The following is a 13865-nucleotide window of genomic DNA, read 5'->3' as shown; positions in this document are numbered from 1 at the left end:
CCCCGGAACTTACTATGTAGACCAGGCTGGCCTCGAACTCATAAAGATATACTTTCTGAGTGCTAGAAATAAAGGGGTGAGCCACCACGAAAGATACTTATTATGGAGTTTTTGGTTGATTGGTTGGGTTTTGTTTTTTGTTTTTGAATTTTTGGTTTTTGCTGGCAGAGTCTTGCTGTCCCTTCCAACAACGTCTCTGGATTCCTGATCAGTTGTTCCCAAATCATCTTCCTCTCTCGCCGCCCCCCGCCCCACCCCCAACGTCTTCCACATCCTAGTGCCTCAAGCAAAGGCCCAGCACATAACTGGAGATGCTAAAAAACCGAACAAACAAAAAAACCAACCCTAAGTGCTCGTGAGTTAAGGTCTGACCACTAGAGGCCTGTGTCACTTTGTCCGGGGTTGGCCTGACCCGGCAGCAATCCTGCCTCAGCCTCCCCGGGTGCTAAGATTACAGGCAGAAGCCCCCCGCCATCCCCCATCCCTCCCCCCACCAAACTCCAAGGAGAGTTTCAGTTCTGTGTTCAGAAGCTGCGACTCCCGCGGGGAGCAGAGCTGGGAGGAACTCCAGCCGCCCTCCGCATCCCGCCCGTCTCCCGGGAATCCGGGATCGCAGCACTCCACCCTCCCCAGGTCCTGTACCAACAACACCTGGTGTCTGGGCGTGCCTCAGTTTCCCAGCGGCCGGGCGTTGCGCCAAAATCCCCGCTCCTCCCTCTTTTTTTTTTTTTTTCTCCTTCTCCTCTTCCTCTTCGGGGCGTCGGTGGCGGCGCCGGGAGCTCCCGGAACTAGAAGCGGACGGCGGGCCCTGGACCGACGGGGCGCGCGGGGTGCCACGTCTGGGGGTGCCACGTCTGGGGTTGGCTGGTCTGTGCGCGCACCATGCGGCGGGGCGCGCTCCTGGCCAGCGCCCTGGCCGCCTACGCCGGGTACCTGGCGCTGGGCGCGCTGCTGGTGGCGCTGCTGGAGCGGCCGCACGAAGCCCGGCTGCGCGCCGAGCTGGGGACACTGCGGGAGCAGCTGCTGAGCCACAGCCCGTGCGTCGCGGCGCACGACCTGGACGCCTTCGTGGAGAGGGTGCTGGCGGCCGGACGGCTGGGGCGCGCAGCGCTGGCCAACGCCTCGGGACCCGCCAACGCCTCCGACCCAGCCTGGGACTTCGCCTCGGCGCTTTTCTTCGCCAGCACGCTGGTCACCACGGTGGGTAAGTGAGGGCCGCCCCCCCGCCGGGCTCCGAACAACCCTCCTCTGTGGCCAACAGGGAAATCGAGCCGCCGCGGCTGCAGCTGGCCCTTTCTGGCAGAGTCCTCGTGCAAGCCAAACGGCTCCTCTCAAGTTCTGCAAACCCCAGTTCCGAGTAGGGACCCCTTCGTAATACATTGTCTTACAGCGTCCTTTTTTTTTTTTTTTTTTTTTTTTTTTTTTTTTTTGAGATAGGGTCTCTGTAGCCCTGGCTGTCCTGGACTCGCTTTGTAGACCAAGCTGGCCCACAGAGACCCAGTTGCCTCCGCCACCTGAGTGCTGGGATTAAAGGGGGGCGCGCCACCACCGCCCAGCCCTTCTTTTTGCTTGTTTGATTTGAAGATAGTATCATCTCCCCTTGGGCTCTGGTTCCACTTTCTTTTTTTTTTTTCTTTTTTCTTTTCTTTCTTTCTTTCTTTCTTTCTTTCTTTCTTTTTTTTTTTTGTGTGTGTGTTTGTTTTTCGAGACAGGGTTTCTCTGTGTAGCCCTGGCAGTCCTATACTCGCTTTGTAGACCAGGCTGGCTTCGAACTCAACTTCGATCCGCCTGCCTCTGCCTCCCCGAGTGCTGGGTCGGCTCCACTCTTGTCTTAACCCTAGGATCCACAGTTAGCGAGGGTCTGGGGCTTCCCTTGGGTCTCTGGGCCCCGCGGGCTGTGTGAGCACAACAGGGCTTAGCACACCATCTCGTCCAGCCTTGTGTCCCAGTTAGCTCCTTCCTGGAGCAATCGGCTTGGACTTCCTCCTGAACTCAGTGCCCCGGGGTGAACTGGGAGTTGAACTCAGGCCCTGCTGCATGATAGTCCTTGATCCGCAGGCGCCGTTCCCGGAGGCCTGCTTGTCTTCTAGGAGAGACCTCAGCCAGACCTGACACCATTTCTGGGACAGCCCCCCTCCCCACACGCACACTTTGGCTCTCTCCAGCAAGAGCCCCATACCAAAGGCACCCATCCCCCTCCCCCCACCCCATCCCCCCACCCCCGTAATTTCCAGTTGACCACGGGGACTCCACTCCTCTTTCCACCGCCCCTGTATTGCTGGGATTTCTCCTAAGGCTGTTCCGCTCTTAGACTCAGGATCCCCTAGTCAGCCTGGAAGCTCTTTCAAGGAAGAAGGAGCCGTTGGCTGTGCGGGTTGAAGTGCCCCAAGCTGAGACTCCTACCTCCTAATCACCTCCAGCCAAACCTCCAGCCCTTTCCAAACCAAGGACTGGTCGTGAGGGGCTGGTTCAACTCCTAGGCAAGGAGGGCTGAGCTGTAGCTCAGCGGCCGGGCGCTCACTAGCCTGAAGCCCTGTGAGGTGCTGAGTTCAATCGTCAGTCAGTACTTCAGAAAACAGAAACACCCAACCGGTGAGAGCACTGTAGTGACGGAGCACACCGCACCCCACCACCCCAAAAATAAAACATTAGCCAAGCAAGGACCTTAAAGATGCCTGCCTCACGCTTCACCACTGGTCCAGATACCCTGGCCTCAGGAGCTCTGCCTGTATAAAAACTCACACAATCCAGATGAAATCTGCCAGTGTCAGCCGGGCGTGGTGGCGCACGCCTTTAATCCCAGCACTCGGGAGGCAGAGGCAGGCGGATCGCTGTGAGTTCGAGGCCAGCCTGGTCTACAAAGCGAGTCCAGGACAGCCAAGGCTACACAGAGAGAACCTGTCTCAAAAAACCAAAAAATTAAAAATAAAAAAGAAAGAAGGAAGCAGCACTCCGCAGAGCTTTGAGACCCATTCAGGTAGAACCCACTGCTACCTGCACCCCCAGCATTGAAGAACCCTGGGAAATTCCTCCTGGGAAGTCCCCTCCATCCGCACACCACAGACCTGGGAAGCCCCTCAGAGACCAGGCTTTGCTGCTCTACAGCCTCTCCTCTCCTTGAGGTGACCTCTTTGGGGCACTTGAAACAGGGAGGGGCCTGAGCCATAGTCAACTGCTTCTCCAGCGGGCAGGGCAGCGTCACACCATCGGGGTTGGCGTTGGGCCCTCATTTGGGGCCTTCAGTGTTTGTCACTGGCAACAGAGCTGGGTGACTCTTCCCAGAAGAATGAAGTGATCTCACCTGAGGCTAGTTCTTCCTGAGCTGGCCTGACCTGCTTTCTAGTCACAGTGCTCCTGTCCCTGGCGACCTCTCTCTCCTCTCTCTCCCCTCTCTCCTCTCTCTCTCTCTCTCTCTCTCTCTCTCTCTCATTCTCACTTTGGACAGGACAGGTGAGGGGAGTCAGACAGTGTAGCAGGCACAGCAGCTGTTGCTCAACTATGAAACAAGATCATAATTTCTCAGCATGACAGGGGATTTACAGACCCAGGGTTTTTTGTTTGTTTGTTTGTTTGTTTTTAAGATTTATTAGCTGGGCATGGTGGCGCACGCCTTTAATCCCAGCACACGGGAGGCAGAGGCAGGCGGATCGCTGTGAGTTCGAGACCAGCCTGGTCTACAGTACAGAGAAACGCTGTCTCGAAAAAACAAAAACAGATTTATTTATTTATTTATTATGTATACAGTAGTCTGTCTGCATGTACACCTGCAGACCAGAAGAGGGCATCAGATCATATTATAGATGGTTGTGAGCCACCATGTGGTTACCAGGAACTGAACTCAGGACCTCCAGAAGAGCAGTCAGTGCTCTTAACCGCTGAGCCATTTCTCCAGCCCCACCCCACCCCCCCCCAGTTTTTGGTTTTTCAAGACAGGGTCTCTCTGTGTAGCCTTGGCTGTCCTGGACTCACTTTGTAGACCAGGCTGGCCGCAAACTCACAGCGATCCACCTGCCTCTGCCTCCTAGTGCTGGGAATAAAAGCGTGCACCACCACCGTCCGGCCAGACCCAGGTTTTAACTCAGCCAACACAACAGCCTCATTTTCTTCTTGTGTTTGTTTGGTTTGTTTGGCTTACGAAACAGGGTTTCTCTGGGAAACGGCCTTGGCTGTCTTGGACCAGGCTGGCCTGGAACTCACAAAGATCCGCCCACCTCTGCCTCCCAAGTGCTGGGATTAAATGTGTGTGCAGCCGCTGCTGGTGCTGCCACTTATTTTCTGTCTTGTTTGTCTCTCTGTCGGTCGGTTTGTCTGTCTTTGAAGCTGAGGACCAGAGAAACCAGCCAACTTGCACACAGCTAGGATGGTGTACAACATTGTGGCACACATTTTTTTTTTAATGTCCTAGCACTCCAGAGGCAGAAGCAGTGGGATTGCCACAAGTTCAAGGCCGGCAACGCTCATAAAGGCTGCTGACAGAGGCAGTGAAAGTGTTTCCCACAATGCCGAGGGCTAAGGAATCCTCACAGCTGGGGAGACAGAAGCCTGAGTGGTTCTTTCTTTCTTTCTTTCTTTCTTTCTTTTTTGTTTTTCAAGACAGGGTCTCTCTGTGTAGCCTTGGCTGTCCTGGACTCACTTTGTAGACCAGGCTGGCCTCGAACTCACAGCGATCCACCTGCTCTGCCTCCTGAGTGCTGGGATTATAGGCATGCGCCACCACGCCCGGCTTGGCTGAGTGGTTCTAACCAGGGGTTTTGGTGGAAGCGTCTATACCAGGCAAGTTGGTCCTGACGGAGCTTGTGGATAAACCTGATCCCCTCTGCCACTGTCAGGTAGCACCCCTAGTTTCAAATAGGGAGCAAAAGGGTCTGTTTCGTTTCCCCATGTTCCGCACCTCTGAGATTTTCAGCTCCACCAGACACTGTGTGTGGCTTTTGAGGTCAGCCGGCCTGTCCGGTAGAGGAGACACAGGAAGTTCCGTGTTAGGGTCCATGCACACGGCTCAGCCTGCCAAGCCAACCGCGTGGCCAGGCCTGGTGGGTCCGGCTTGCTGTCCTAGCTGCCAGCAAGCTGATTGACGAAGGAGGATCAATCTCAAGGCCTGCCTGAGAGACGTACTGAGATCCTGTCTCAAAACAGGAAGTAAAAAGAGATCGAGGGGGCGGGGCAGGGAGTGGGGGGGCTCAACACCTGCCTAGAATACACTAGCGGAAATTGACGCTTTACTCAGCCAGCAGTAGAGATTCTTCAGAGATGTCACTAGTAAGGGACATGTTTGTGTGTGTGTACTCAAAGAACTCAACACTTGGCTGGGTGTGGTGGCGCACACCTTTAATCCCAGCACTCGGGAGGCAGAGGCAGGTGGATCGCTGTGAGTTCGAGGCCAGCCTGATCTATAAAGCGAGTCCAGGACAGCCAGGGCTACACAGAGAGACCCTGTCTCCAAAAAAAAAAAAAAAAAAAAAAAAAAAAAAAAAAAGAACTCAACACTTTTGGCTATATCAATACAGCAACCACACGGCTGATGCTGAAAGAATACTAAATTAAACATCAAGATAAGAGAGAGCTGGCGGGGCGTGGGTCACAAGAAAAGGGTGACAAGGAGTGGATGATGATGCTGGCACGGTGACTCGCAGCCAAAATCAGCGCTCAGGAGTCCGGTGCGGGGGGCAGAAGGCGTGTGGTTAGGCGCACTTACAGCTCTTGCACAGGACCCAGCTTCAGTTCGGAGCACTGTCCTGGCAGCTCACAACTGCTTGTAACTCCACTTCCAGGGGATCTGCCCTCTGCTCTGACTTCTACAGACTCCCCCACACGCGTGGCGCACACACATGCTCTCAGACACACAGGTACACACATAAAATGACAATAACTTTGTTTTGTTTCGTTTTTGGTTTTTCAAGACAGGTTTCTCTGTGTAGCCCTGGCTATCCTGGACTTACTTTGTAGACCAGGCTGGACTCGAACTCACGGAGGGAGATCCTCCTGTTTCTGCCTCCTGAGTGCTGGGGTTAAAGGCGTGAGCCACCACAGCCCAGCGAAAATTGTTTCAAAAAATAATCTAAAAGCAAGTGGACTGCTTTGACTCTGAGGCCACCCAGAACGTGGACAAAAGACAAATACAAAGATTAGTTAAATACGTATAAGAAAAAGCATTAAAGCATTAATAAAGCCAGGCGGTGGTGATGCATGCCTGCAATCCCAGTGCTCAGGAGGCAGAGGCAGGCAGAGCTCTGTGAGTTCGAGGCCAGCCTCGACTTCAGAGTGAGTTTAGGACAGCCTGGGCTACACAGAGAAACCCTGACTCGGAAAAAAAGACAAGAAACTGCCGCTCTTTTTTTTTGTTTGTTTGTTTTTGTTTTTTGAGACAGGGTCTCTCTTTGTAGCCTTGGCTATCTTAGACTCACTTTGTAGACCAGGCTAGCCTTGAACTCACAATGATTCACCTGCCTCTGCCTCCGGAGTGCTGGGATTAAAGGTGTGTGCCACCACCGCCCAGCGCTTTCTCTCTCTCTGTCTCTCTCTCTCTGTTTCTCGAGACAGAGTCTCTCTGTGTAGCCCTGGCTGTCCTGGACTCACTTTGTAGACCAGGCTGGCCTTGAACTCACAATGATCCACCTGCCTCTGCCTCCCGAGTGCTGGGATTAAAGGCGCATGCGCCACCACCGCCCAGCTAGCAGCGGGGTCTGGGGAGAAGGGGGAGGAGCCCCGACCTCCCGTTGTGAAGGTGCCAGTGTGCAGGAGGACTCTTCTCCCCGCAGGCTATGGCTACACGACCCCACTGACAGATGCAGGCAAAGCCTTCTCCATCGTCTTCGCGCTCGTGGGTGTGCCTGTCACCATGCTGCTCCTGACTGCCTCGGCCCAGCGCCTGTCGCTGCTGCTCACCCATGCACCCCTGTCCTGGCTGAGCCTGCGCTGGGGCTGGCGCCCGCGGCGGGCGGCGCGCTGGCACCTGGTGGGCCTGCTGGTGCTCATCGTGGCCGTGTTCTTCCTGCTCCCGGCTGCCGTCTTCGCCCATCTGGAGGAGGCCTGGAGCTTCCTGGACGCTTTCTACTTCTGCTTCATCTCTCTGTCCACCATTGGCCTGGGGGACTACGTGCCCGGAGAAGCCCCTGGCCAGCCTTACCGGGCCCTCTACAAGGTGCTTGTCACAGGTGAGCTGAGGAGCCGGGAGGGCACCTTTGGGCTGGCAGTGTGGGGGTGGGGGGGTGGGGGGGGCCTCAGGAAGAAACGGCCCTCTCCTAAGGGGTATTGAAGGGGTGCTAAGAGCCACCCAGCTGGCCCAGGGGAAAGGCACCCGTTGCACCACACCCCTGCCCTGGAGTCTGAGCTGGAAGCTGACCCCATCGTCTTGCTGCCATGTCTCCCCTCCTGCAGCATACCTCTTCCTGGGCCTGGTTGCCATGGTGCTGGTGTTGCAGACTTTCCACCATGTGTGCGACCTCCATGGCCTCACTGACCTCATCCTGCTGCCCCATCCGGACCCGGCCAACCTCAGTCAGGACGAGGACGATCAGGTGGACATTCTGGGCGCCGGGACCGATCCGCACCAGCACCTTTCTGCCGCCTCCCATGCTAACTACGCCTCCATCCCCAGGTCCCAGGCCAGGTGAGGCCACTTGGACACACCTGGTCTGGGCTTTGGGCCCCACGTGACTAGAGCGGCCCCACAGGAGTGGCCACACACACACACACACACACACTCAGCTGTCTTTCCCGGCACCCCACTGCGAGGTGAGAAGCGGCCAGTCCCACGCCGTTGGTCCCTCAGGCTCCTGACACCGTCCTTTCCTCTCTTTTCCTCTCATAGTCGGAGCACTTGGGCTTTTGGACTTGTCCGTGAGAGCTGTGCTTTTGTTGCTGCTGTTCTGTGTCCCACTCTCTTACGTCACACACACCCAGCTCCCGGTCTTCTGGGCTCTGGGCCTGGACCTCTCACATCAGCCACTGCCCTGGTGGCTCTGTCTTGGCCAAAGTGGTTTCCCCATTTTGAACCTCGATGTCCTCAGCTGTCGGCTGCTCATCCAACAGAACCGTCCCTCCCGTCCCTCTGCTATTCCGGGCTGGGCACACAGTAGTCGTTAGACGTGGCCTGAGCCCTGCCCTTACTGGGGTTACACTGACCGACTTGTCCCTTGACGGGGACAAACTCCAATGGGCACTGGAAAAGGCACAGAAGTCAGGGCTGAGGAATAGACCTGAAATGTCCAGGCGACTTCCAGGAAGAAGGGACAAGAAACAAACCAAGACCTGCCAGTCAAGAGGAGATCCTTATTCTCAGGTGTCTGCCAGCCAGAGTGCCCAGAGTGCCCGTAGGGACAAGCCCTTGCCTGGGCCAGCATCTCCCTCGGTGGCTTAGCAGGCCAGGAACTGACCCAGGATCGGAGCCCAGATCTAAGAGGCAGGGGGTTACCACTTAGCGTGGCCCCATGGTGATGGTGTGTCTGATTACGGAGCAGTAACTGACGTCTCTGGAGCCATAGTCTTCCTGTGCAAACGCTGCACCTGGGCCGTGGGCTGCCCATGCATTTGAACAGTCATTCTACCTCTGGGACTCTCTCTCTGTTAAACGGTGACCATAATACTCCTTGAGCTGGGCGGGTGTGGTGGCGCACGCCTTTAAACCCAGTACTCAGGGCGGAGGCAGGCGGATCTCTGAGTTCGAGGTCAGCCTGGTCTACAAAAAAACAAGTCCAGGACAGTCTGGGCAACACAGAGAAACTCTGTCTCAAAAAACCAAAATAAGTAAATAAGTAATAATACTGGGCTCGGTGGTACACGCCTTTCATCCCAGCATTTGGGAGGCAGAGGCAGGTGGATGTCTCAAAAAAACCAAAATAATAAAAATACTGGGCTTGGTGGTACACACCCTTAATCCCAGCACTTAGGAGACAGAGGCAGGTGGATCTCTGAGTTCGAGGCCAGCCTGGTCTGCAAAGCAAGTCCAGGACAGCCAAGGCTACACAGAGAAAGCCTGTCTCGAAAAACCAAAATAAGTAAATAAATAATAATAATAATACTGGGCTCGGTGGTGCACGCCTTTCATCCCAGCAATTGGGAGGCAGAGGCAGGTGGATCTCTGTGAGTTCAAGACCAGCCTAGTCAACAAAGCGAGTCCAGGACAGCCGAGGTATATTCAAAGAGACCAAACAAAAGAAATACTCCTCAAAAAGGTGACATCAGCAAGGTGCAGTAGCCAGGGCCTGAAAATCTGATCTGAGGCAGGAGGCTTGAGAGTTCTGGTGCAGGATTGGGTACATAACAGGTGCCCGATGATAAAATAATATCAACACTGATATTAATAATGTAATCAAAGGAATACAGTGCCAGACTAAGGGACAGGAGAGGACGCTGAAGAAGAGCCATATAATCCTCAAGGCTGGGTCTTTATACAATTGTATCAGGAAGGATTTTTGGCTGCAAGTAACAAAACCCTGACTGCAGTAACCTAGTTGTTACGTTGTACCTGGGAGAACCTCGGCATCATACTCCACACAGCTAGGCTCTCCTCGGCCTGGGCTCAGTCTCGCTCCCCTCCACTGAGGACTTAGCCCCCCAGGCATGTCCAAATGGCTGCCGCTGAGCCAGGCATTGAGACCGGACTTGCTGCTTCTAGCACAAGCAACAGACACTTCAACCAGTATACTGATTCGTTTTAAAGAAGGGTAGCTCAGTATCCGACAGTGCTAGGAAGCCCCCCTGGGCAACTGGGTGTGCTGACACACTATCATTCCAGCAGTGTGGAGGCTGAGGCTAGCCAGGGCAGTGTGCAAACAAATCGCAACGGAGTAACTGCTAAACGAAACAGTTCACAGTTCCGGGTCTGAGAAGATGGCGTAAACAGGCATTAAACAAAGACCTGTTTCTCCCCGGCAGCGCCCACATAAAAAGTGCCTGAGGAAGCCAGGCGTGGTGGCGCACGCCTTTAATCCCAGCACTCGGGAGGCAGAGGCAGGCGGATCGCTGTGAGTTCGAGGCCAGCCTGGTCTACAAAGTGAGTCCAGGACAGCCAAGGCTACAAAGAGAAACCCTGTCTCGAAAAGCCAAAAAAAAAAAAAAAAAAGTGCCTGAGGTCCTAGTACAGCCCCGTGACCTCAATGTGGAGGGCAAGGGGGCGGAGCCAGAGGACCCAGAGAGCAAATCAGTGGGCTCCAGGTTCCGCTGGGAAAAAAAAAACCGCCTTCAAAAGGTAGGGTGGAAGCTGTAGCACGTGCCTTAAGTTCCAGCACTCGGGAGGCAGAAGCTGGTGGGTTTCTGTGAGTTTGAAGCCAGCCTGGTCTACAAAGTCCAGAACAGTCAAGGCCACACAGAGAGAAATCCTGTCTCCATAAAACAACAACCACAACGAAAAACCTGAGCTAGCAAAATGGTTCGTCAGAGCTAGCAAAATGGTTCGTCAGAGGCTTTGGAGAGATGGCTCAGAGGTTAAGAGCGCTGTCTGCTCTTCCTGAGGTCCTGAGTTCAATTCCCAGCAGCGGCACGGTGGCTCACAACCATCTATAGTGAGATCTGGCGCCCTCTTCTGGCCTGCAGGGGAACAGGCAGGTAAAAACACTATACATAATAAACAAATCTTTAAAATAAAAAGAAAGAAAGAAAAGCTCATCAGAGGGAAGCGCTTGCTGTGATCCTGTAACCCCGACAATCTGAGTTAGATCCTTGGGACCCACAGCGGGAGGAAAGAAGCAGCTTCCCAGATCTTACTGCCCTTTGACCTCCACACAAGCACAGCTGTGTCGTTTGCTTTCCCAGGCCTCTGTCTGCACTGAGGCTGTGCACGGACAAGCAGTATGTCACCATCTTCCGTCCTCCACAAATGATACTGAGAAGAGGTGATGGTGATGGTTTCTGGTTTCAAAAGCAAAGCTCGTGTGTGTGTGTGTGTGTGTGTGTGTGTGTGTGTGTGTGTTCTAAGCATGAACTTTATTTCATTAGTATTTCATCTGTGCCTTGGGTTGATTGCTTATGAAAAGGGAGTTGTGCAGCACTACCTCATGGACTTGACAGGCCAGCAAATTGATCCCTGTAAATCCTGGAGCACAGCACCCGGGAGTCAATAGCATAGCTACTTCTTCCCTCAGTTCTGAGCTCTCTTTCTTAATAAGGAAGAGCATGTAAAATAGAGATCCTGCCGGGCCGTGGTGGCGCACGCCTGTAATCCCAGCACTCGGGAGGCAGAGGCAGGCGGATCGCTGTGAGTTCGAGGCCAGCCTGGTCTACAAAGCAGGTCCAGGACAGCCAAGGCTACACAGAGAGACCCTGTCTCAAAAAAAAAATCTTTAATAGCATGTCCTATTGTATCCTCATTACATTTTTTTAAATCTATGCATATGCGTCTGTGCCCATCACGTCTGTGCAGGTTCCCTTGGAGGCCAGGGAAGGGTGCCAGCTCCCCTGGACCTGGACTTAGAGTCCCTTGTGAGCTGCCTGACATGGGTGCTGGGGATGGAACTCAGGGTCTCTGGAAGAGCAATGCATGCTCTTAGCCACTGAGCCATCAGCAGGCAGAGCTGAGCTTAGGGTTATCCTGGTCTACACTGCCAGTTCCAGGCCAGCCAGGGTCTGAATTAAAGAGGCTGAGAATGCTGAGAAGAAAAGAAGCAGAAAAGAAAACCCAGGTGTGTTGTTTGAAAGTTACTTGTGGAACGGTGGTGGCACTCGGGAGGCAGAGGCAGGCGGATTGCTGTGAGTTCGAGGCCAGCCTGGTCTACAAAGCGAGTCTGGGACACCCAAGGCTACACAGAGAAACTGTGTCTAGAAAACCCAAACACACACACATACACAAAAACAAAAAAACCCAGCCAGGTTGGAGATTTGGCTATTGTTTATTAGATAAACAATTTGGCTTTTGCTTGGTGGTGTAGAATTTTTCTTTTCTTTCTTTCTTTCTTTCTTTTTTTTTTTTTTTTTGGTTTTTCAAGACAGGGTTTCTCTGTGTAGTCTTGGCTGTTTTGGACTCGCTTTGTAGACCAGGCTGGCCTCGAACTCACAGAGATCCCCTGCCTCTGCCTCCTCCTGAGAGCTGGGATTAAAGGTGTGCGCCACCACCGCCTGGCAGTGGTGTAGAATTTCAACATGAGTAATTCTGTCTCGCTGGCCACTTAGTATAGGAGGCTCAGTGCAAACAGTGGGCGCCAACCTATTACAACAAGCAGTGCTCGACGGGCTGGCACCAGGATACAAAGGGAGATTGTTAACCTACGAAATGTTTACTTGGCCCAAGACCCATGCTCTGTCTGCAGCCAGGCTGACTTCAGGCTCATGTTTTTCCTGCCCGGGTGTCCTAAGTGCTGGGTCTTCAGGTGTGGGCAGCCACACCTGGCCATGAATGAAACCCTCTCCAGGTGCCGGGTTTATTTTGTTGTAGTTTCTAGATAGGTCTCTTTAGAAATCCATGGCTGGCCTGGCCCTTGCACTGTGGTGTTCACCTCTGAAAGAATTCAGTAGACACATGGAGAGTGAAATATAGCAGATGAGCATGCTCTCGACAGTTGAGACCAAAGGGACCACTGTACATCTACCTTCCGGGCAGGCTTTATACCAAGTCCCCAGTCTCTTGCCGGCCGGGCAGTGGTGGCGCACACCTTTAGTCTCACCGCTCAGGAGGCAGAGGCAGGCGGATCTCTGTGAGTTCGAGGCCAGCCTGGTCTACAAAGCGAGTCCAGGACAGCCAGGGCTACACAGAGAGACCCTGTCAACAACAACAACAACAATAAAATAAAACAAAATAAAATCTGCCAGTTGGAGTGGCATATGCTGGCCGGATACGATGAAGAATCAGACTAGAAGATACAAATTCAAGGCCACGGGTTGGGTCAAGGCGATAGCTCAGTGGTTAGAAGTGCTTGCCGCTCAGACTTGAGTTTAATCCTCAGGACCAGTGGATGCTGTCTGTATTCCCAGAGCTTAGAAGATAGGACAAAAGCGGATTCTGGAGAACTGACTGGAAGCTCAGGCCACAACAATCAGCTTTTTCTTCTTCCTTTTTTTTTTTCTTTCCTGAAACAGGGTGTCTCTATGTTACCTTGGCTGTCCTGGACTCCCTTTGTAGACCAGGCTGGCCTCGAACTCACAGCCATCCACCTGCCTCTGCCTCCCGAGTGCTGGGATTAAAGGCGTGCGCCACCATGCCTGGCTGCTTTTTCTTCTTTTTGAGACCGGGTTTCTTGTAGCCCAGGTTGGCCTTAACCTCCCTGTGTCACCAAGGAAGACCTTAAACCTCTGACCCTCTTGCCTCTCCTCCTAAGTGTTGGGATTGTGGGTGTTTACCAGTTTACATCCTTTTCCTGCCTGTTAAGCAAAGACTCTACTGACTGGCCCAGCTTTCAGTCTTTTTGTTTTCTATTTCCCCTTTTCTTTCTTTCTTTCTTTCTTTTTTTTTTTTTTTTTTTTTTTTTTTTTTTTTTGGTTTTTTGAGACAAAGTCTCTCTGTGTAGCCTTGGCTGTCCTAGACTGGCTTTGTAGACCAGGCTGGCCTCGAACTCACAGAGCAACCCGCCTGCCTCTGCCTCCCGAGAGCTGGGATTAAAGGCGTGCGCCACCACGCCCGGCTTCCCCTTTTCTTTCTGTTTATTTCGTCTCCTGTGTGGGAAACTTGGCTGTCTTGGAACTAGCAATGCAGAGAAGGATGGCCTCGAACTCACAGCGATCCCCCTGCCTCTGCCTCCCCAGTGCTGGGATTAAAGGCGTGCGCCACCACGCCCGGGGTCCCGCAAAGGTTTTGGAAAAGTCTTTTTCCGCCGGAGAAGTTTTGATCTAGTGGTCAAACAGGCACAGTGCCTCTGCCAGAACAACCCTTATAAATTGCTCCCGTGGCCCTCTGCCTGCCACACACCTGGGAGCCCCGCCCTCAAACCCTAGGTGCT

At 53.6% G+C, this 13865-nt stretch overlaps 1 protein-coding gene across 1 annotated transcript; it reads left to right on the top strand.

Annotated features, from left to right (window-relative positions):
* Nucleotides 1-747: 747 nt before the first annotated feature.
* KCNK6 (potassium two pore domain channel subfamily K member 6) lies at nucleotides 748-9017 on the top strand. The gene is made up of 3 exons (XM_084771271.1): nucleotides 748-1204; nucleotides 6759-7154; nucleotides 7378-9017. Exons 1-3 carry the CDS (start codon nucleotides 883-885, stop codon nucleotides 7611-7613), a joined length of 954 nt encoding a protein of 317 aa, XP_084627397.1. The 5' UTR covers nucleotides 748-882; the 3' UTR covers nucleotides 7614-9017.
* The last annotated feature ends 4848 nt before the right edge of the window (nucleotides 9018-13865 follow it).

Source organism: Acomys minous (genome assembly GCF_964271855.1).
Source record: "Acomys minous genome assembly, chromosome: 20".
Taxonomy (NCBI): Eukaryota; Metazoa; Chordata; class Mammalia; order Rodentia; family Muridae; genus Acomys; species Acomys minous.
The sequence above is the reverse complement of the archived record's forward strand: the minus strand, read 5'-3'. Positions and strand labels throughout refer to the sequence as shown.